We start from the raw sequence: 25,067 nt of genomic DNA, 5'->3' as shown, positions 1-25,067 counted from the left end.
ACCTCAGTCACTCTTCTGTGGTCTCTTAAATCCTGGAATGAAAGGAGCAAATTAACAAAACAAGAACTGTGAAAAGAATAAAAACTTGCTGTCATGCTAAGGGAAGAGAAGCAGCCTAAAACATCATCTAAAGTTCTTAGCTCTCTGAAGTGAGATTTTTCTTCTCCAACTTTCATAGGGCCAAAGTACAGTACCATGGTGCTAAACAAAGAGCAAAGCTTCCTGGCAATACTGTCACTGGTTATTTCAACAGATATACATTGTGCTTGAATTCTTCCATAGAGTGTGACACACTTTGCTTGAGGCACTTCACACATATATATAGCTTATAGAATAAGTGGATGCCCTAGAGAGGAGGAGGGAATGTTGTCATGGCGAGTGAAACATTGCACCTCCCCTGGAGCATAATTTGCAACTGCATTTATACAGACACTGCTGCATCTGAAACAGGAGAAGTGAACAGGATATTTCATAGGAAGTTCTTTATAATATAAATCAAATGGGAAACACAACTCCCTGTAAAATGCTGTGCAAGTATGGAAACTCAGACTAGGTTAGTTTTCAGGTAATACTTACCAGAAAGGATTCAAAGTTTTGCCCTTACGTATTGTCACTCCCAAACTGAGTCAGGTTCTTGGAGTATATTTGGTGGGGTTTTTTTAACATACATTTCTTTAGAGATCCTTGCTCCCTACTATAAGGAGGAGTAAGACATCAAATCTAGTTTTTAGATGTAGCAGCACTTCAGAGGAAATCTGCTCAAAAACCTGCAGGATTTCAGTCCAGTGGAAACAGCATACACTTGTTTTGAAGAATCCAGGTGGCTGTGACTTGTGTTCCTTCTGCACTAGGTGTGAAATGTTATGAGGAACATATTTCAGTCACAGTACTGAAAGTAGTATTGTACTTATCAAAAGACAAAGATGCTGATACTCTGTTGATTGTTGTTTAATCTAGTGTAAAGATCAGTGGTTGCAGTTTACAGAAATGGTTAGAGTGGATTCAAATAAGTTTTTACTGAAGTGGATGCAGAGGATACAGATGAGCAGTGGGTCCCATAACTTTTTCCTGGAGGTGGTAACACATAGCTCCATATTAGAAGTTGTTAAACTGACTCCAGCCAATTCCCAAGTCATGTCTTGGTGCCTTTGGGCTGTTGCCTGAGATCTTGTGTCTTTCCTCATTTAAGGAAAGAGGAATCTGTTGCAATACACTTGATAAACAGTTTTCAGTATTTTTTACTTGGAAACTGTGCTTACAACTGTGTTTACCTGCGGGATGGCCACATGATAAGTCATTGATTTGTAATTTTGGTCTATTTCTACTTGATTTCAACTATATAGAGAGTTTCTTATTATTTTTGAGGAGGATGTTATAAGGTGGATCAAATAATATATGCCCTATATTTTATCCAAATCGTTTGGAAACACTAACTTTATTAAATAAGCAAAAGCTCCAATGTTTGTTCTCTACTAATCTAAATGAAAGAATGAAAAATATATGCACCTTTTTTTCCATTTCCAGTGGTTTTAGGCTGCTTCCTTCTCATTTTTTAATATAATTCTATAATTAAAAGGTACTTGTTCTTACTTTATGAAAGAGCATTCGTGGTATGTGGATCTTTCTTTCATTTAAATGCCTTGATATCAGAAATATGTCCTAAAAATATCTAGTAGCCAAGCTAAGAGAACTAGCTATCACACTCAACATTTTAATCAGATAATTTTTCCCTTTGGCACAATTTCTGCTTTGCATTCTTCAAGTTCTTTAGTTGTACGAGCCTGTACCTCACACTCTCCAGGAGTGAATAATGGTGCTTTAAATTTGTTGTTACTAATTAAGGCTTGATGATACTCCTTTTGTAGCCAAAATGGGTTGGAAAGGAACTTCACTATAAGTAAGAGTCTAGTTATAACCTAAAAATTTCCCTCTCTATAGCAGAAATTCATCATATCTCACTATAGTAGAGCTGAATTTTGTAAGAGATAGGTAAATAATTTTCTACAGTCAGCATTATTTTAAGAAGTCATTTAAGGGGGAGGAGGGCTTAGGAAATGATGGTGAATTTTTCATGTTTCTATGAGAAAAATCCAGTAAATGGGTTGTAATTCCTACCTACATCCATCCATGTAGTAGGTAACAGTTCTCATTCCTTAGTGAAGGGACAAAGAGGTTGGTAATCTGAAAATAAATCACTTGTTCCTTTCTGGTACTATATTATATTCTTATAACAAGCAATTTTCAAATGAAAATCTCAATTTGTGCTTCATTATCCAAATGAGAAAATGTGTTTGCTTCTCTTCCCAACTAGAAACATGCATCTTGGATCAGAAAAAGGAAGACTTTTGTGCTGAACTTCCGTTTTATAAGAATTCTCAAAAACACACAGGATTTTTTATCCAGGCAGAAACCGAAGCACTGAAACTTTCAGATTTGCAAGTAAGCAGTCAAAGAGGAGGAGTCCTACCTGACTGTAATTCTGGTTCTGAAGAATCAAGGTAAACCCAGGAAATATCCCTCTATATAATTTTTCTAGATTCAGATTATTGACAATACACATGTTTTTTGAGTAAATATAGGGAAATTTGCTTCCCACATGACAATCAGTAAGTCAGCTTTTTACTTAGAATCACCCAATCTGCCCTTCTTCCCTTGTAGAATGTAGCATTTCACCTCTGTATTCTTTAGCACTCATAGAACACATGATCACTGCAATGGTTTATATCACACATTGTGGGTATTTCAATGATTGCGATCTCTACAGACAACAGGTGCATATTGAACAGAATAAAAAACAGATCTTGAAAACCTAGTAGTATCTGTGGCTGTACACAACAAGCACCTGAAATGTGATGAGTAGGAAGCAGGAATAAAGCAGGGTGAAGTCCAGATGAGGCTGGAAGAGTGAAGATGAAAAGCTGTAGTATTTTGTAGCAGTCTGTTACAGGAATCTGAGGATGGTTAATATGATTGAAAAGTTTAATATAGACTCTGAATATTTTATTGTGCCATTAATTTTGGTCATTTCTCATCACTAGTGTTTTTACTGAGCAGTGGCCCTTTATAGCAGTCTTAAGAAATATGTACACTCATTTTATACGTGACACAATGTACAAAAGTATAAGTAGCTGGCTAGTTATACCTTTAACTAGCTTACTGGTTAGGGAACATACTACCAGTTTTGAGTGACTTAGGCAGTCTGAATACTAATTTTCAACTGAGAGTGTCAGAGTTGTTGTTGAAAATGGGATCAAGGCTGCAAAGCCCTATTACATACTTTTGAAAAATACACTGATTCCTCACCTGTCTAGCAGATTCTACACCCAGTTTTGCTATCTTCATTATGATCTAATGGTGACTGTTTGGGCCAAACCCGATTCTTAACACTTTTTCCTTTTCCTTTTCCTTTTTGCCTTTTTGCATTAGCGGCTGAGATTTGCTGTAAGGGCAATGCATCCTGCACTAAATGCCAAGTATAATCCTGACTGCTTAGGTACAGCCCAGCACAGAGTCACCCAAAAATTGTTCATTTTACCTTTCACCAGTACCAGTCCCTCTGACAATCAGGCTTGTCTGGAGCACCAAGATTAACCTCCCACAGCAGTCATCATGGTGAACCATCTCAGCTCCATGTATGTTATATGTAGGATCCTAAAGCTATATGCCAAAACCTATCTTTGCCCAAATAGATTTTAATTAGAATATATTTTAATATTTCTTGATACAGAAAAATCTAGGAAACGTTAAGTTAGTGTTGATTTGTGTTTTAGATGGTGGTTCTGGTACTGTCAATGTCATTTATCATTTTTAGTTTAAAGGAGAAGGGAGGAGAAAATAAATACAGTGGAAGCAGGTGAAAAAAGGGTGGCTGAGAACAGACAACTATCTGCCTAAGATAATGACTCTTTAGAGCAATAGATAGCATTCTTTATATTTCTAGGATGTGAATTACAAATAAAGTAATGTCTACAGTGGAAGCAGGAGTTCAGAGGGTATAGCTTTTCTCTGGCTACTTCTTATTGGTTATTAGCGATGAAATGTATAACCAGAAAATGCTTAAAGCAAATATTAAAAGTATTTGCTAGTTCCTTTCTAATCATTCATCTACTAATTTTGCTGCCATGTTACAAACGAGGTCTGAATGATCTGTGAGTATTAATGGATACTCAAGAAGTTTTATGAGAGCCTTACTTTGAGAGAATTTTTCTGGCCGTTGAATCTTGTCTTATTTTTAGTTGTCTGTGGCTAGTAAGTTATTTTAAAATTCCAGGTGGCATACAGTATGGAATTCCTGTTGTCAGCTATAGTATTTAGAATCATACCATCATTTTACAGATTTCCTCAAGATGAATTCCTAGATTTTTTAATGGATATTCTCATATCACTTCTTGTGGAATCATTCTACAAAAAAATTTGGTTTGCTTAGACCTGAGCATCACTTTGATCCCCAAATGTTTTTTTACTTTTTTCTCTGTGTTAAGCAATGGTTTTTAGTATTTGCTTTCCTTAAGCATTTGCTGTTTATAGGCTTCATAACCCATTTATATTCATCTGGTTTTTGCCTTAGTACTGTAGGATATTTATTTACTATTCCAGATTTGCAGATTCTTTTCAGAATTACAGCTTTAAGAAGTGGCAGAAGGGCATCCATTTTTTCTGACTATTTAATACATTTGTAATGGTTAACAAGTTTGTTAACAAGTTTTGATAATTTATTTCTCTGCATTTTGTTTCAGAGGGGTGGAATAACAACTGGTTTTTTAATTATTTTTCATTTCTTGTTTTTTCCCCTTCAAAAATGCAGCAGTGTAGAAAGAAAGGATAGCAGGATGCTCCCTGAATTTATATCCTCATGGAATGATGCTGAAGATTTAGGTGGAAGAACAGAAACTGCATTCCTTTTAAAAGAATTGGACACTCTGAGGGCCAAAAATAAAAAGGTACAATTAAGATATTCAAGATACGAATGTTTGCTTTTTTATAATTGCCTTGCAAAACATACATTTTAAACTGTGCCTGATTTAGTTTTGTTATTTATTTTAGTGCACCAATCACTAGTTTCCTGTAATTTTGGATTTTTAGTATTTGCTTAACAACTATTTCTCTGGAATTAAAAAAAAACCCTCCAACCTACTCTCTGACTTTTTTGATCAATGACATAGATTCTTGCACCCTAGATGAAAACCAATGAAGACCAAAGACTAGACCAGGATTTCATGGGTAGAATCCAACTAATGCGCCCTGATAGCTCAGCTTTATTGAAGGGGAGAAAATTCCATCTTCCTTGAACACTGCATTGCTTTAAGTGTTAGCTGTGGTTGCATGTGCCTAAACAAATCTAACAGTCTCTAGTTGTTCCATGAAGTGTCATTGAATATTCAAGTTCAGATATCTGTCCAAGAACAGATTTAGTAAATACCCTTTAAAAGAAAGGCCTTGATGTGTGAAAGAATACCAATCTTCCATCGGATGAAGAATATGAAAAGTATACATTTACACCAGTCTTCTCAGACTGTGATGTCTGTATCTTGGTAGGAAACAGGCTATTAATGTAGGCAACAACCTACATTATATTCCATGCAATTCTGAACTTCCTCAGCAAGAAGGACTACAGCTGGTGATACCTGAGGAAGAGAATCACAAATAAAAACAATGGCATGTGCACTGCTGCTTGTCTCATGGAGCAAGATATCCCAGATGTTAAAAATCATATTCTTAACATTTGTTCTTTAAACAAGTAAATATAATAAATTGAACTTCTGGTTTAACACTTTGTATTTTGGGGGTGAGAAATCATTGTTTGCTATTTTATTGTGGTTGAATTGCTTGTTGACAGTTTCAACCAGATAAGAATCTTACTGTCCACTTGCTCAATTCAGCTTCAAGATAAGTTGGCTGAAAAGGACAAGGAGTTGAAGACAATAAAACTGGACTTAGAATTGCAAGACAGAGCTACAGAAGCTAAGATTGCAGAAAGGATTGCAGGTACAGTAGGCAAGCGTTTAACAGATGGCTGTATAGCTCATACAGTACTCGTGGTTGCTATATGACGTGGCCTAGTGAATGTTAGCTTTATTTGCTAAAGGAGGGAAGATTTGACTTTTTTTTTATGTGTGGCTGTTTAGAGTTGCTTAGAAAATAGATGGCTTTAACATCCTGGTACTGGTATTAGTAGGAGCTTTACCTGTATTCATACTGATTTGGGCATTAAATGCATTGTTAACACCATGTCAATCCAATCACAAAAAGGTTGTTTGTTTTGTTGGAAGGTCCTGAACAAACAAGGGGAAATAATGATTACCAGTGCCTCTACCTTTCAACCAGCAGTTCAAATACCACTTATTGTTTTAGCTGGTTCAGAGCAGTACTACCCCCTCTCCGTGTTTGGAGATAGTCTCACATTCACCTCAACCAGGGACCTGTGCTGTTCTTGAAAAATCTGCTCTTTTGGTAGTTAAAATGAATTTTTGTCAGATGATGCCATATATCCAGTGAATGAAGTTTATATGAATTCTCAGAAGGAAAGGTTTTTAAGTTTATATCTGAAAGTGAACATGTGCTTATATTTGTTGTTAATTGTTCTTTAGATAGACATACAAGCATGGAGACAGTTTGTATTCTGTGCTTGTAGAAACTGCTAATGTAATAAAGCTGGGCATTCTTATTATTGAAAAGTGACTGTGTATACAGTGTACCCCTAGATGAAAAATAATCTCAGGTTTTCATGAAGATGTTTAAAAAACATTAATGGGAGTGCTTTTATAAATTCATTGAATCTTTTGTTCAGAAAGAAAGTGTTAGCTTGGTAAAATTGTTTCCTCATAGGTCACACACACTTCATAGAGTATTAATAGTACTAATAGCTGTTCCCCAAAATATTTGTACTAAAGGGAGGAGTAACTGTCTTCAGGAAAATGGAGCAGATAATAAACTCTCTAGCTGAAAAACAGATGGCTGACATTCCACTTAATAACAAACTTCTGAGAATATGGTATAGTGTGAATATTATAGATGGAAAAGAGAGTTCCTAGATTTTCTTGGTGGGAGAAGGGAAAGTCAAATCTAATCAACATCTTAGGAAAAAAATAAATACAGGCATAATTTTTACTCCTATTTAATTTCACATAACTGCTTGCTTTATTTTCACACAAAAGAAGAATCTGCACTATGCATGTGTCATTGTTATATTCACCAGCCGAAAGCTAACACAGATTGTTTGGCTTGAATATGAAGTTTTGTGTTTGTTCCTGGATATTTGCCCAGTGTTTTTACCTCTGTTCATGGTTCTCTTTGGTAGAGGTGTTCATTGCTCATTAAAACCTGGAAAGAAAGGTGTGTCAAAAACACAGATAGTTTCATTTTTATGGATATGGTTGAAATACTTGTTAGGAAATTGTTGTTTTCGTACACTACTGCTTAAACTTTCTATTGATGTCCTAAGTACATTTTTTTCTTCAAAACAGAGTGCCATGAATATGGAAATAATAATTTAACATGCTTATTCTGTTTTTAAAGGAAGAATAAACCAAATTTTAAAGACAGCTACATAGTGAAATAACAATGACCTTTAAAAAAATAACCTTTTTTTCTCCTTTTATGAGTACAGGAAGTATAAAATCCTTTAAATGCTGAAGAGAGAGGGCAAGAGGCTCCTTACTACTTAAACTGTTTGCCAAAAGGAAGCATTGTTAATACTTCACACTTTTTTTGCTTCCTGTCTTACAGTTCTAAGAATGTTACCAAATTTGGATAAATGGTTTAAAATCTGGAATTATGTGAACCAGACTGGATTTGTGGAAGCCTGTGTGTGTCTCTCTCATAAAAGCCTTGGGGAGAGTTCTAATGGACAAGCAGAACCTAATAAAGAACAGACGGTGTGTTCAAGGAAAAACTTATCCCCCTGCATTAAGTTCTTTGAGGAAGGGAGAACACATGCTGCTGCGATTTCAGGTTACTAGTTAATGTTTAATTACTGCAGTGTGTAACACATGGTATAGTGAAGCTTGTAAATATGGGTGTTTGCATTTTTATTATTACTTAGTACTGACTTTATGATAAGTGACTCCACAAAATTATATTGTAAAGAACATAAGAATGGTACACCATAAAAGTGTTATCTACTTTGAGGAATATTAGAATTCTGTTTTGAAAGGTAACCCTCTAATTGATAGGTTTTACCTTATGGAAAGAATTGAAAAGTGAAGACAAAGGGCATTTTGAAATGAAGCTACAACAGTCTACAGAAACAAATAATCCAAAGATTGTCATTTTGTGATTTTTAAATTGTTCAAAGAAAAATTAAAGAAAAAAGGGTAAATTTGTGCAATGCTTGATGAGAAAAGAAGAAAAAGTAGAATTAAAGCAGAAGATATACATGATGGAAGAAAAGTATTATACTGTATGAAGTAAACAACTTATTTGCAGAATGTTTTCATTTTTAAATTTTGTTAGCTAGCCTTGAAAACATATTTTTAAACTTCCTTGGATCCCTATCTTTATGTCAGCTAGTTATGGCTAAAGAAAATTAGAGAATTTAAAGTTTTGATTTCAGACTTTTAGTCATTAGAGACTGTTGTTTCTGGTGGACATAGTAACCACAGGTTCCTGTAGCTTATTCATTATTCTTCTGTTGGATTTTGTGTCATTCTGACCCAATGTCAGAAGCTACTGTTAGTTTCACTCCCTCTCATGAAGAAGAACAGAGGTGGAGGCAACATCTGGAAAAGCCAGGGAAGCACACATCATAAAAGAACAGACACCAGGATAGCGTAAGCAAAAAAGGGAACGCCACATAGGAAGCGGGAATGAAGAATAGCCAGATCTGAAATTTGGGTGTGCAGAACTTTCATATGTTGAACAGAAAAGGGAATGGGTGTCACCTGTGGGAGTGGAAAGGGGAAGGGGCATACATCTTCTGAGGACAGACTGAAAGTCAAGATGGAGGCATTGCAAGGGAGTAAGTCTTCAAAAACCGAGCTGAAAGATCAGATCTCACTTTGGATGGATGTAGTAAGTGACTTAATTTTTTCCTAATGGAAGTATTAAGCAGGGGATATATATGTGAACTTATAGAGGAAGGAGCTGGTAGAGTGTAAGGGAGAGTTATAGAGCATAGTGGTAATAGACTGGAAAAAATATCAAAGCCATTACTGCAGCAAGATAAGATAGTTGACATCAGAAGCGCAGCTCTTGGAATATTTTTGTTGCTCTCAGAGTATATATTGAGACTAAGAATAATTCCGAACAAAAATAAAATAAAAATACTTATGCTTAAACCTTTCTGTAGCAACAGCTGTTCCATGAGTTGGGTTTTTTTTATGCCAGTATCTTAATAATAATGTTACCAAAATTTAATACTTTCTTGAATCAACATCAGCTCAGCAAGGTTGAGTCCAGCTCTGTTAGGGGTTTCACACCATTTTTATTACCTGAGAACTGTAGATGCTCTCTGAAACACCAAGGTAATGATAGGAAATACAGTGTGGAAAAAGAGGAAAGCAGTGCTTCTGACATGGTGGTATATATCATACAACTTTCAGTCTCTTGGAAACTAGGGCAGTATACCTACAATGAAGTCCCTATTTCGGGTCTGTTTTTATGAAAATGTTGTGAATATACATTTGTGGTATTTTGGAATTCTTGAATATGGTGTGGAAATATTCATGAACATTATTTGAAGTTTTCTAAATTAACTTGAAAAATAATTACTGAATGTGCATATGCAATGGATTTAATAGCAAAAGTAAAAACAAATATCCAAGTGGCTGTTAGCTTAGAGTTAATTTGATTTAATATCCATAAAGTGAGAGGAAATAAGTAATCTTGCCAGTAATAAACTTTGGGTGGCAATAACTTTCAGCACAGAAGAAAAGTATTTTCCATTTCTTCAAAGCTCACTTTAGAGTCCCTTTTTAGATGTTATTTTTCTTTCCTGCATGTCATCCATTAAAGATTAGCTGTGGAAGGTTGGAGCATGGAGAGATTATGAATGACAGAACAACTCCTGCAGAATAATAATCAGTTTTTGGTATTTAATGCTGTTTGACTTTTGCAGACACATTTCTTATTAACCTTTGGTACAAACAGAAATCCAGGTTCCTGATATCTCATGGAGAAGATGAATTCAAGATCCTCTTCCAATTAAACTGAAATAAGGCCAATATTGGGCTTTAGCCAAGAGAACTCAGTAGTTCCCAACTCTCATGTTTATAAACCTAAATATGGATGATATTTTACAGTTTAAGAACGTAATGCATATACTTCCCTAAACCAGTTTTCTGTGCATAATTTATTTACATAATTAGTCCGTATAACTCTTAGGGGTTTTTCCTATTAAATGCTTCATTATGAATACTATTTCCTGAATATATTTTCAAAATATTTCCTGATAAATAACACATTTTTGAAAATAGCTGCATGATTTGAATCCTCTGTATGGGAAGGCAGACAATCCATCTAAAGAACAGAAAAAACCACAAGGTGGGGGCATCGTGACTGGGAAATTCTTGGCTTAATTTTTAACAGCTTAATTTGAAATTATGTGATTTTACCTTCAGATTGTCAGAATTATTGGTTGTCAAAAAGTTGCATACAGCTCTTTGAAGTACAATATATGATGAGTTGGCATAGATTGAAATGTCAATTACTAAGCTGTTTATCTGTGGAAATTGTATGTAAAAAGCAAGCCAGTTTCTTCTGCATTTTTTATGACTAGTCTGTCCTTTCTTCCACAAAAGTGCTAGGTGAGCATAAAGAATTGGGTTTTATTCAGGAATAAAAAGGTCTGCAAATGATCTACTTCTTGGGGTGTTACAAAACTTTCCTTTAATGTGACAAATTATAACTTGCAAACTTTAATGCAATGTTTATATTTTCCCCCTAAAAGTAAATATTCAGGCATCAGCAATTACCCACTGAAGAAAAAAGTTTAACAGCATTATGGTTTGAATTTTGAAGTCAGCTGTGTTTAGTGTGTTAGAGGCAGAGGCTTAAGTTTTGTACAGGGATTGGCTTTCACAAGAACTGCCTTGGGGTCTGTGTATAATACTCTCTCCTATTCTTTTCCACTTTATTTTTTTTTTTAATTGAATTGTGATCTGAGTACATAAAGAAAACCCTATGCAGAGCTGCCACTAAACAACTTTGGCCTTTTATTAAGAACACTCTTTTTATAGCATTGGAAATGTATGAGCAGATGAATGCTATGCACTAAATACATACAACAAACACAAAGCAATAAAGAAGTCAGTGTGTTCTATCAGTGTTTGTTCAGATTGCTTTATCTATAAAGTCACATTTAGGTGTAAATTACTTTTAGTCTATAACTCCTGGTACAGACTGGTGAAAACACTTAAGTATTTTTCCTATGATCTTCTTATCACTATTTTACTTTTAGTTTTTCAGTTGTACGTCATAACTGAAAGTAAATGAATGGTAGCTTTCAAAAAAAGCTGGAAACTTAAGTTGTCCGTTTCGTAATAGAACATGTCAACACTATTTTTAAGTTGACAGTGAGCCCTGGAGCTCCTGATAGTTTGCCATTAACCTGAATAAGAACTTTGTAAGTGCTTTAGAATTTGAACATTTCTGGGGATTATCTGCATTTTGTAACATGTATAAGCAGAGACCAATTAATGACACATATTAAAGGCTTTCATGGCAATGCAGGGGTTTTTTGCTTTATTTGGCTATGATAAGATTGACTTATTTAGGAGTTGTGAGCACAGTCATTAAATTTAATAGAAGGAAATCTCAGAGGATTTTGATTTCTAATTTGAGTGGATGAAAAATACATACAGGTTTGTATTTCTGCAAGGAGAACAAGCATATATCCATACAGTCAAATAAAATTTAATATATATGTAAAACTTACTTATATTGAAAACCAGTTATTGTAGTGTAATAATATTTACTGTATCTTCTGAAATACAGTAGTGCTGTGTGTAGTGATCTCATATTTTCTTTCGAAGACTTGGCCTGTATTCTAGTTTTACTTTTTTATGAGTAATTTTAAAAAGTGATTTCTGCTGCCATAAATAGTGATTTCTGTTTTTAGTCCCAACATTTTCCTCTTTTGCCTCTCTTACTCAGTTTATTTTATTTATGCAGATGACCTCTAGGAAATAAGCAAACAGACTTTTATCCTGGGACTTGTGCTTTCTTTGCTTCCCCCAAAGTTCCATGTTTGGAAAATCAAGAAACACTGTTTAAACTAGAATGATTTCCAGTACACCTTCTCAGTACTGCTGTTTTAAAGGTGGTTTAAAAAGTATAGGAGATAAGTTTGCCAAAAGAATCAGGTTCAACTAAGAAAATATGTACACTGCTTTGACTCAGTAAACTCATACTTGGTATGGTTCATCTTCTTCATATTTACTTTTGCCCATATTAGAAAACAATTAGCTTACTAAACAAATTTGAGTATTTGGGATAAAAAAATCTACTTTGAGTCTCTCTCATTTGACTAAGAATTACATGATATTTGATAAGCTTGTTTAAAAATGGACATATCCAAATATTATTGTAAACACCCATTGATTTGTTTTACCTGCAATATAAGTATTTTACTTAGTTGGCTTACATAGTAGCTAATAATATTTGTTAATGTAATTTAACTGCTGTGAACCTTTACTGAACAAATATTGAAATTTATACAAGTCAAAGAAAGAGAATCTCTAATGACTTTTGTAAAAGCTTCCATTTAATAGTTAAGGAGAAAAGTTTATATGACATACCAGATGCAATTAACAGTAGATTTTACATTTAATAAAAAGAAAGAAGCATATGTATTTGCTTTATTCATTCCATCATAATTTGCATTAGAGCTGTGGGTGTTTAATGAGCAAATTCCAGCTAAAATGCTATATTGATTTTCTAAGTGAACTTTGTAATAGCTATCTACCTTACAAAAGCTCTCTGTTTACAATTGTTTTCTTTACTAAAAACTAAAAATGTTTTAGAATTGATGAGTTTAGCATAATGATTCTTTTAAAATAAAGAGCTCTTTTAGAGTATGCAGAGGGTTTAGTAACAAGGAGAAAGATGTTATTAAAATATTTTAAAAATAAAGTTTATACAACTAAACTAAAAGTGCTGTACTTTTATATGCTACAATATTTGCAAGCATGGGAAAATAATCCTTTTTTCTTAATTCAGTTCTCTGGGATTTAAATATTTTAACTCTTGAATTCTCTTATACATATATATATAAATATATATCTTAGTAAATGACACAATTCATTTTAGCTTAATACTGGACTATTCATATTGCATTTCTCTGTGTCATTTTCTTACCTGAAATATGAATTCTGTACAAATTTGTGTTTCTTCTTGGTCAGGCTTCAAGATGGAAAGGATAGGGGTGGTTGGTATGCCACTAGAAGGTCTCCAAGGAAAACCTTGTAATGGTGACCAGAGCAGTTGGTGAAAAAGTAGCTGGATCTGTTTTTTCTTTGGATCAGGCACCTAGTCAGTGTAGCAGTATGGAGTTAGAATTTTGCTGGATTTGTCATATCTTGAATGGAATTTAGAAGGGTGACTTGGTATTAATCATTTTTCACCTCACATTTTAAAGAAGCATAGGGATGATAATCTGGATAATTTTTGCTCTTTCTAATATGAAGGAATGTCATGTCACTCTTTCATAGACTCTAACTGGGCAGCTTGAACATCACTTGTTTTCCTAGATATGGCACAAAATGTTTTGCTTTGCTGCTGCATTGAGACCTAAATGTGTATGCATTTCACTTATTTCAAGCATGCTGTGGTCCTTACAGTCCTGAACTTCTACTTGGTGGCTCATCCATAGCTCAGTGTGAATGGGGAATGTTCAGACTACCTGCAATCGTGTGACTGCCATAATATTCCCTAGAGTAGGAAAAAAGGAATTAAAAAAATGTTAAATAGGAGTCAGAAGTGTACAGCCACTGGGTAACAAAAACATCAAACCTAAATTCAGCTTTGGCTGGTGATCAGGTGACTTAGTCATTCACAGACCATTAAAATGAGCTAGATGAGGTCTTTGGCATTTTTAAATAAATAACTTCTTTTGGAAGTGTCAGTATTGCTATGTTGTATTAATATGCCATGTATCTAAGTATCTTTTTTTTTTAAAAAACTTAGATTACTATGCAAGCATCTTACATGGTTTTCTACATTTTCCCTAATCTTTTTTAGAATTAAACTTGCAATATTACTTTTAAGAAACAGAACTAAAAACCAGACACTTTTAATTGATGTAGAATGACATAGAAGTGACATGAATTTCATATATATATATATATATATATATATATATATATATATATAATATAGAATTTACATTAATTATATAGAATTTTTTAATGCAGTTTGTGGATCTGGTCTGTGGGATATTTACACCAATGCTTTACTTTAATGGAAGGATAAGAAAACAACAAGAAAGAATTGCTCAATAAAGTACTTTTCATAGCTGCTGGTTAAAAGACAGTGTTTTGTAATAGACTTTTGGGTGGGGGAAGGGTTCACTGTTCAAAGGCAATTAGCATCTGAGCTGCTGTCAGGGGTGGTAAGATTTCAGATAAGCAGGATGCTTAAATAACTTGAAAAATATATTTTTCTGAATGCTTTCATACTGTTACATGTGCATTGCTTTGGTTTAATGACAAAGAAGAAAAAAATCTGTTTTTTAAAAGCCTGTATAGTCATTGTTACCACTGGCCGTATTTATGCAGAGAGGGACTGAGATATGCCAAAAGACAGTCGCTCTATGTGTACGTGTACATTCAAAATCCATTGCAGGAGTCAACAAACTGTGGGGTTTCATGCTGAGGTGAGGGTGTTCTAAGGTCTGACAGAAGTGGTGCACTTGAACAGGCCAGAAAGAAGTTAGCTAAACTGGAAAATAATTAACCTCAGAATAGTAATAAGTGCCAAATCTTCAGTTATTTTAGACAACTTTCAGTTCATTGCAGCAGTTGTTTTCAAGGTGAAAATTGTGTAGTGTTTCCACTTGCAGCTTTATGGAAAGGATTCTCTGTGAAGTGTCTCTGTTTATGATGCTAGTAGATACACTGACGTAATTTACTGGAGAAGCCGTAGCAAACAAATATATTTAGGTACTGATAGGTAATAATTACCATAGAGAATCAAGCTGCCTGTGTATTCCAGATCCAGTCAGGACATAGGAGTTGCACTGTAGTTTACCCAGGCAGTCATTGCTCTGGCACTAGTTTCCCTGCCATCACAGATCTCAGCAATTGAATTCTGGTGAGCTGAAATGCACAGCCTAGGTTACCTCCTATGGTTTTTTCTTGTCCTTGCTGAGCCACCTACCTTTGCAGATATCAGATGCATTCTCTGCAAGTGCTGTAAACTTATTGCTGGATACCAGCCAGTGTAAACGCAGTGTTACAGCTGCCTTAGTCCTTAGTTTTTCCATTCCACATCAAGCAAAGTTTTCTTGTTGCAAACAGGGGAAATAGACCTTCAAGGAAAAAAACACCCTTCTTCTGGATTAAAGAGGAATTAATCAGTGTTTGTTAATTTTTGCATACATTTCAAAATCATGGCTTCCAGTGCTTAATTTCTTTTGGTGTTGTTGTTGGGACATAACTGTTACAGCTCTGACCTGATGACTAGGCTTGTGGCTCCTCTGAGGGGGAAGGACTGCACTTTCACAATTAACATTTATCCTTTCCCTATCTGATTTTGTGTAATGGGCTGTTAGCCTGCAACGTTTTACTAGGCCTGCAGAAAACGCTTCCTTACTCCTCAGTGACAGTCTTCTCCCCAGCTTGAGGACAAGAAGGTTCCTTTTTTCTTGGTACTGATAAAATGTATTTTGTGCCAGTAATATAGTTGCTACAAAAATGTGCTACTGTGTTTCTATTGTTTCATTCTGTGAAGACAAATATAATGTTTCATTATATATTCCGCTATGAAGTTTTTTGTGCAATAAGTACAGAGGTGAAGTAAGAGTGAAATAACAAATAAAGGCCAAAAGGTTGATCTCAATTTAGGTAAGAATGGAGAGACAAAAGCTCTAGACTTTTGGTAGAAGGGAGGAAGTAAAGAGGGAGGAAGACTTTCTTTGAGATCGTAATGACTTAAGCACTGGTTGAGGGAGGAGCAGATCGTTCTGAAGGGAGTAAGGAAACCCAGCAGCAATGCCTTAGTAGAGAAAGTTCTTGAGAAAGAAACATCAAAATTTGAAAAACACTATGTTAGGAGACTATGGCTATGCCCCAGTTTGACAGACTAAAAGGGCCAAGGAGAATGGAGAATTCAGGAACATATAGATCTCAGTTGAGTTTTTTGAGGTTCCAGTGAGAGAGAATATAGAACTCTGTCTTGGAGTGACAGCAGTCTTACAGCATCCTGAAAGTCCCTAGACATTTTGAATGCATGGTTTTATGATGACTGTGAGGAGAGATTTGCAGTATTGCAGAGGGAAATGATGAAAGTATGAATAAAGATTTTAGTGGAGGCAGGGTCGGGGTAAGGATTCTGGCAGTGTGCCAGAGATGGTGTTAGACATATTGACAGGGGAGAGGCAGGGAGAAAATGTAAGCTCAGGATGAGGAATGACTTGAAGGTGTTAGTTTGCTCCTAAGGATAGACAGTAAATCTTAGTTTATTGGTACCTAATGCTCTAAGGTCCATGTATGCTGTAACAGATAATATAACAGTATATTACACAATAAAGTAAAGGCTTGGCAGAGAAGGAGAGATGCCAGCTGTGCCACTCTTGTGATACCAGAGACAGACTATAAAAATATTAGAATTTTTAATATCACTGTGCCACCCTGATAGGAAGCGGTCTGATGGTAATAGTTTTAATGTGTGATTACTTTTCACTCTGTGTCCTAGAAGAAACTTGCTAGTGTCTTATATGATTCTGAGCTTTAAGAATTACTTTTCCATTAAGTGAGTATTCAGAACGCACAGCAAATCACTTTCTTTCACTGTTAGATTTTATAGGGGTGAATTTGAAAACACATAGCTTTATTTAATACCTTAAAGTATTGAGTGTGACAATTAACAGCAATTTAGTGTTGTGTCTAAGAAGCAATATAGACTTTATGCAGAATAATCCAAGGTCATTGGAGAGGTGTTGATTTTAGGAGGGGGTGGCAAAGGCCAACATAAGTGCATCTAATAGTGCTTTTCCCTGTCAAACTTGTTTGTTGAACACACTTTTGCAGCTCTGGTGGAAGAAGTTTATTCCGCTCAACGGGAACGTGATGAGGCTGTCATGGCAAGGCTTAGGTTAGCCAATGAAGAGAGAGATGAAGCATTTCTGCGAGTGCAGCGTTTAGAAGAGTCTCTCAAAGAGTAAGTATACATTTCCTGCACCATGTAAAAAGGCTGTTGTGTCACTCTGTGACAGTCATAAGCTGCTCAACAGTGGTTATAGGAAAAAACTTAAGACATTATTATCCGTGCAATGAAATAGACTGGGGCTAGTCTTACTGTGTTATTGGTTAATTTGTTTGCTGTTTTATAAAACCCTATTTTTCTCTGGAGACTGAGAGAAGGTGAATAATTTTGATCACAAAAATTAAAAATATAATCTAAAGCTTCAGTATTGATTTATTGAGGGAGAAATAAGATGAATGTGGCATTTTATAGGGATCTTTTGACACAGAGTACCAGAATGTCAGTCAAAAGACGCAACATATAGGAAATCAATCAAGCCTTTAAGCCCACTAGACAATTCCTTCAGCAAAATTTCTACTAATTATACAGGTGACACAGTAAAAATATATGGGTTTTTTCCCTATCTTTAGTGTAGGAGAAGTTTATAAGGTAATAAGGGTACAATTAGTAGTTCATAGATTTTTATGTATGCCATTTTAACTCAACAGAAATAGGCAATCATATGTTAAACAGAACTAAGTCAGGGGAAAATTATAGAGTGGTTTCTTTCTCCCTTGGGATATAGGTAGCTTTGAAGCTACAGTTTGCTTCTCCATACAATCCTTGGCCATCTGATTTGTGATGATCTTGGTGATCATCTTTGTTAGTCCCACAAAGACTAGAGTGGCTGAGAAATTTCTCTTACTTTTCTACCAGGAGAAGTACAAAGAAACAAGCTTTCCATGGCAGGAGATTGAAAGGTGCAGTTATTAGTTTACTAAATGACAGGCAATGATGTTTTAATTAATTGATTCTACTAAGAACACTCCTCTTTCAGGCAGAAAACCAGTCATCTTCTTTTGAGTATTGTTATAGTTCAGGCCAGACAATATTATCTAAATTAATTTCAATAATCCGCACATAGTTTGTCCACCATTACTCTGTAGAATTTACAAGTTAATAGAGTAGTCTTGTATGTTCCAAGAGTAAAGAAAGTTTTGTATGGCTTCAAACATCACATGATCCTGTATATAAACAGCTAACATAAACTCAAGATCTTTGATCTTAAAGCTATCAAGTAATGCAGAAAATTAATTATTCTGGTCAACAAACTTGGTCAATGACTCGGGTTTCTGGCATATTGCTGCTTTCTCTGCAGTGGAAACCACAGACATATGAGTGGCAGTTCTTGACACACATGAATCCCTCAGAACACCTTCACTTGTTTTCCCTTCAACCCCTTCTGTCTGCTTCACTCATGTTCTTGTAAACTGACTTAGTTCTGTGCAAAAGTATGAGAAAAGAGAAGAATCTCCATTTCTCAGAGAACATGCATAGTACCTTCCTCAAAAACATGTCATTGCAGAAGGCACTGGAAACACTGGTAATGCCAAAGTAGTACTTGTTCCCAGGAGAATCAGTAACTCCCTTGACTGGTAGTTTGAAACCAAGCTATTACATTTTATTGCTATCATTTAGAGAACAGCAGTTGTACTAGCTGTCATCCACTTGGGTGTTCTTTCCCATGCTTTATAGAGAGGTCTGATACCCCGATGCCATTCACAGTCTCAGAACTGATTTAAGAGATTTCCCTGTGGAGAACATCAGCTTTCTTTTCTAACTACCACCCTTGATAGTTTCTTCCTTCCTTATGGTGGTTCTTCAAAAGGTCAAGTTCCCTGTCTGAGATGTGGAGCACATAGAGATTTGGGGTTTTTATAAAGAACATTGGCTACTTGTGCCACACTCATCAAGTTTTAGAGCACAAGTCACTCTTCCCATCTGCTTTGGACTTACTCCAATCAGAGAACTTTACAAGAGTGCAATATTGAACAGCCTGCCAACCTTTATCAAACGCTTTAATTCTTTCTTTAAATTAGCAGCTGGAGCAGTTCTATTGTCATTATTTAACTGTAACAACTAAAAGTCTTTCAGGCCTGTTGGCTCTAGGGGTTATGTTATCAGAATGTGTTTAGAAGTGGGAGAGGAGGAATCCTTGATTACTGCTGTTTAAAATCAAAATGCTTTCTTTCATTGTCTATGCACAGCACAGGGAGAGTTACCAGGGCAATTACACAGCTCTGGATGCTACTTTTTAAAAATATTGTCACCTAAGGAGATGTTTGTATACCTACAGATAGATCCCTTGTGGCAGTTATATGCTGAAGGTATGCTTATGGCAGAAGTTCATGTTCTTTTTTCCACTCCCATTTCTCCCTAAGGTATCTTGCTTACCCAGCCTGTTGGTTGGCTGGGTAGCTTTGTTGACCCACACTTTTAGCAGTGTAGAAGTCCTCTGGAGGAGCTGGGTCAGTCCTGCCAATTTACTTTGACAAATACTATTCTTTTCATTGTGAATACAAACTAGCTGGAGATCCATTTTTAAGTCCCGCATGAAGTGGTACTTAGAACAATGTAAAAACCTAAAGCAGGATCTTAAACAGGATCTTAAAGTAGGACCTTAAAGCTGGGCCAAGGATCCAGCTATGAGAATTTATTATAATAATATAATAATTAATACTATGTTTGTTATTTTATTATTTGTGTTACTTTATGAATAAAGTCAAACCCAGCAAAGGTTAGCTTTTACTTTATTTTGTTTAGTTCTGATGCTGACTGAATATGTTGGAGTAGTTACTGCTTCTGAATGCCATGTAAATATAACAGTGATAGTATATTCTGAAATATACGCTGATAGTATATTCTGAAATATTTCTTTTTAATTTAAAATTTTTTATACTTGTTGATTTACTATGTCTTACGTACTGTTATCTGCAAAAACTAATTGAAAATGTGGTAGCTTGTCGTCAAGTGTTCTATAATGTGTTTTAGCTGAAATCATGGCTTTGGAGCAGTGCCTGTCACAGCACTGCTGAAGTGTTGCTGTGTAGATGTTTGATAGTACTATATCTGTCTTAAAATATCATAGGCTACTTTTAGTAGAAGTCACCATTAAGTAAGTAGCAGTTGAGTGGTAAGGTAACTTCAATATGCTCATTTTTCTAGAAGAAAGATCTCTGTCCATTTAACTAACCTTAGATAAAATAAAATGTGTACTATCCCATTTATTAGATTTTTGTGCTATCACTTACTACTTTTACACAGCCAGTATTCAATGCTGTATGACTAAATTCCTCGTATCATCTTTGTATTTGACAGGTCAATATATGTTCTGTTGAAATAGAAAGGGAGGAAAGTGCAGGCAGGTTTGTTCCAGAATTAAATAGGGGCCTTGCAGAGAATTTGCTTAGCTTCCTATTTTATGCAAGATATAAAATCAAAATATTTTTAAAGTTACTTCAACTGGTTTGGGATTTTTCCCTCATTTTGGAAGAAAGGGGTGGAAAAAGAATTCCTTAAAAATGAAAAAAAAAAAAAACCCTATCAACAAAAGCCATATTCTGTTTCATTTGGGGTGCAATAAAAACAAAACAAAAAAAAAAACCCAGCATGTAAAAGTTGTAAGCCCAGAAATAAATAAAATAAAAGCATCAGTCATTTCTATCACTGGGGAACTTTTTTCATCTAAGCACATATGAACAATTGATCCTTGTAGTCATATATAGCAGTAAACATTAATAACTTAACAGTCTGAAGTCAGTGCTGAAGATATGGAGCATTATTGAAAGATGGAGTCGAGCAGGTGGCACTTTAATATGTTCAGTGTCATGGTTGACTCTAAAGACTAGTAGAATGAAATTACTTGAGGTTCTAAAGATTTAAAAAGCGAACTCATTTTGCTGCACTAAGGAAATGCTACTGATCAGGCTTTCTGTGTCCCTTTTTTCTAGGCTAGAAAATATTAACCCTGAAGAAAATGACATGGTAAGCCATTCTCTGAGGAGATTTCTTGATGTCAGTCTTATATCTTAGAGGCTTAAGTTCAATTGAGTGGGTTTCAAGAACTAAGATGTGGGAAAAAGAAGAATTGACACACTAATAATGTACATCTTTGCTGCAATATGAAAATTCAATAACTTCACTCAGTCAATTTACAATTCACATGTGCCTATTAATTAAAACCCTATATTAAATAAAATATATTAAAACTTCATGTCTGACTAACATATAATGCTGTTGGTAGACATTACAGGAATTACTGAACAGAATAAACAATGCAGACACAGGGATAGATATACTGAAGAATGGAGCTATAATTCTGAACCGAATACACAGGACCAAAGAACGTAAAAAGAAAATAATAGCTGAGGAAATGAATGCAGTAATAGAGCAACGGGATGCTGCTTTATCTCAAGTAAGTCTCTACAAGTATATTATCACTCAGTAGAAAATTTCTTCTTTTGTTGTTTTTTTTTTCTTGGAGGGGGCAGAGGTTGGTTTACTTTTGGGGAAGAAAGCTATTTTGTTTACTTTTCTCTCTTGAAAATCTCAAATGAGAGCCCTTGTAGTAAATGTCTGATTACTAATCAACTTTTTCATCATGGTAGTAGTGTCCATTAAAATGGCATCACTGTGTTTCCTGAGAAAAGTTATGTTTGCATTTTTTTGCACTTCATTACTCTCTGTCTTCTTTCTAAAACAAAATGGTTTTCAGTGAGTTGACCAATCTAAAAAGCTATTTAGGGCTTAGTTCTGAAGTGTGTTGTATTGGTGAAATACATTGGATGACAGTTGACTGGGACAGAAGGATTTATAAAGGTTTGTAAGTAGCAAAAATATACATTAAAGGAAGGTAACAGTACCACATGCAACAATGCAAGCAATTCCTCCCTTTGTTGCCTTACATGCAGGAGATAAAAATCAGCATGTGGTCCTTGACTCTCAAAGTCTTACCCATCTACTACGTGACTTGAAAGAATCTGGGTTCTTTCTTCTGCTCAGATCACTCGTTGCCTGCAATTTCCTATTTTGACAGAACAGTAATTGTCTTCATTCTCTTCATCATAAAGAGAGTTTCCTTGCACTTTTCATCTCATGGAAGAGTTTTTGTCATTACTTTGGTTTGAGTTTAGTTTTTTACCGACCATTTTTAATGCATTTTTAACTCAATAAAGAGTTGTAACGAGGAACAGACCAAGTAGGGAATATATCTCCTGAGAAAAGATTTTAGACTGTGTGAAGCCCCTTATGCCAGGCAACAAATTTAATCTAACTCTTCCAATATTGAAAATTTTGATTTTTAATGTAAGTAACCAAAGTTGGCCCATATGTAACTAATTTAAAGTCAGGTTCGTGATCTTTAATGATATCAATAATGTTAATTGAATTTACATTCTATTGAGAAGTCCTGTGATAAAAGTTCTCCCTCTACAAACACTGTAATTTTCATGGTTTTTCACTCATTTTTTACATTCTCTCCTACTTTAACCTTGAAAGCCCCATCTGCCTAGTACTTAGAATATTTTTTGTGTCTGTCAAGAGTATGTATTGCAAAAAATCTTAAAGTATTATTGGTGGCATTTTACTTTCTGAGTCTATTTTTTTCTTTTCATAATAATATTGCTGGGATGTTTCCCAGCACAGCTACTGGGAATCGTCCAAAAGCCCTTCCAAAAGTTTATGCTCTTTCTTCTTGCACAGGGCATTCGAAAAGTGAGCATCTTGTAACAGGAAAGCTTTCAGCAACTATTATTTCAGTTTTGGTTCTTTGCTGAAGTGGACTTTCAGGCATACTTGGACCATGAAACTTCTATCAATGTCAAAGAAGAATTTCATTGTCAGTCGTTTTAATACACGTTTTAATTTAATTGATTTTAAGCTGCCTGTTTCTGGAGTAATATTTTCCAAGTAATCAGCTTGAAAATTAGTAAAGATAATAATTTTGGATAGTAATGGCTCAGGTGTCATCGCTAGCAAAGCCATCTTTAGCCATATCAGCAAAAAGCACAGGTAATGTTAACTAGATACTGCAGCTGAAAAAACAAATTAATAGAATAATAAATCCTCACAAAATGAAGATGTAAATATTTGGTATTAGGCTGTAGTACTATGATACCACTAGCCATTTATAGCACCATTGTTTTAAATTAATTGTTAATAAAACTATTCATCGTGTGTTTTCAAATATGTGATGCTTTTACAGCTGTTACTGTTGAATCTAGAAAATAGGTCCTTGGAATTGAAGCTACCTTTTCAACCTGTGTTTCTCACTTGATGATTCCTTGGGAATTCATACCGTACTTGAATTATTAGTAGTCTTTTGTTAACATTGCAATAGCAGTAGTTATTACAGTGCTAACAGCAAGAACAATGGGAGAGGGATTCAACATTAGACCACAAAGGGACTAGATATAATTCAGGGGATGTATATGCTTAGCATAACAAATGCAAATTATTGGAAGTTAGATCTGGGGTTGCCTCAGGCATTCATAACAATGCTAGTTAAAATCTTTTTCTTTTTGTGGAAGTGACATCAAATATGAAGGAGAGAATTGAGAGCAGGTTGAGAAGAAGCAGGAATAGAGTAAGCCATTAGCATACTGTGTCTGTCCTCTGGAAAATACATTTGTGAAGTTCAGGGGTCACTGGGCAATGGAGGTTGAATGTTTCATGAGACATGGTGTTGCTTTGTTCCTGGCTGCTGTTGTGTGGAGCTGGAGACAGCAATGTCATTTGAGTGACCACCAGAGCTGGTTCCATATGATAGACGCAATACCTACACAATAACAAGAGTCTGGGCTGACTGTGTTTAGTGAAGCTGCATCTATTGCTTTTTGCTGTGATTTCCTTCATGATAGCCTGGCATTTGGCAACTGAGCACAGCAAGCCTATGTAGTGTCTAGCTTTTGGGGGTTAACTCATGGGATTTCTGATTTTTCTGTGTAAGAAACAATAATGTGAAAACTTTCACAGCTTAAACACATTGCTTTGATTTCAAGTGAGGAATAAAGTACATTTTCAGAGAATGGACATTCTTTAAACTATGCGTTTCCTATGACCAGGTAAATACAGATTACTTCCAACTAGTCCTTTAAATTCAGTTTCATCATGCTTTTTTTGGTAGATGTACTACTGAGCTGCATTTAGTTGGACTGCAGTTGCAGCATACGCAATGATTATCTTGTTGTGACTCCTCTGTTTAGATTTTATTTGAATTCTTTTATTCTTCAAAAAATGAAGAGCACTGTCCATGTCTTGGAAAGGCCATAAAAATGTTTTTTCTAGCTGTAACATCCAAGAACCTCTGTGTATTTTTTGAGTTTTCTAGTGTGAGCATTGCTTCTTACTAGGAAGCAGATTGAGGCACTTCTCTCACTGTATTGAGCTGTGCAAGTGTATGTAATCTCAGATCTTTCACTAGATTGCTGAGCAAATATGCAAACTACTTTTTGTATGTGTGAAAACAAATGAAATGGTATAAACTCAAATATTTGATACTACTTTTAGTATGTATTTTCAAGTGAATAATAAACAAACAACTAAAGCATGGCTAAACATTGACATCCATCTTCTGTATCAACCCCCTTAAAAAAACAAACTCAACAGTTTGGTTGTATTTGCTAAGATATGTTTGTTAGTGAACAGATATTGTGTGATACTGAGGATCTACAGTGTGTTTTATGGCTGATCCTCTGAAAGAAATAAAACAACATTTTCTTGTCTGTAACATTCAGTTTTGTCTTAACTCATTCAAGGAAAAAAATTGTTTGTCCAGGTGATCATAATGCAGTTTTACCTTTCTTGAGAAATCTCTCTTGCTTGAGTAATCCAGTGAGTGACAGACACTTAGTAGAGATTCCATATGGCATAGTCACATTGTGTGATCCTCA

The 25,067-nt window shown here is 35.1% G+C and overlaps 1 protein-coding gene across 7 annotated transcripts in view; it reads left to right on the top strand.

Annotated features, from left to right (window-relative positions):
• Nucleotides 1-25,067, top strand: part of MIPOL1 (mirror-image polydactyly 1) — a 180,954-nt gene that overhangs the window by 45,130 nt on the left and 110,757 nt on the right. For 6 of the 7 annotated variants that reach the window (XM_074542654.1, XM_074542652.1, XM_074542657.1 and 3 more), the window contains 7 exons: nt 2,312-2,498; nt 4,805-4,940; nt 5,880-5,985; nt 7,726-7,950; nt 17,184-17,313; nt 21,129-21,162; nt 21,422-21,592. In XM_074542654.1, the coding sequence (XP_074398755.1) occupies nt 2,312-2,498; nt 4,805-4,940; nt 5,880-5,985; nt 7,726-7,950; nt 17,184-17,313; nt 21,129-21,162; nt 21,422-21,592 (989 nt within the window). The remainder of the gene's footprint in view (nt 1-2,311; nt 2,499-4,804; nt 4,941-5,879; nt 5,986-7,725; nt 7,951-17,183; nt 17,314-21,128; nt 21,163-21,421; nt 21,593-25,067) is intronic. The other variant, XM_074542656.1, reaches the window with a different exon arrangement.

This window comes from Zonotrichia albicollis, chromosome 6 (genome assembly GCF_047830755.1).
Source record: "Zonotrichia albicollis isolate bZonAlb1 chromosome 6, bZonAlb1.hap1, whole genome shotgun sequence".
In the NCBI taxonomy this organism is placed as follows: domain Eukaryota; kingdom Metazoa; phylum Chordata; class Aves; order Passeriformes; family Passerellidae; genus Zonotrichia; species Zonotrichia albicollis.
This window is presented reverse-complemented; position numbering and strand designations above follow the sequence as displayed.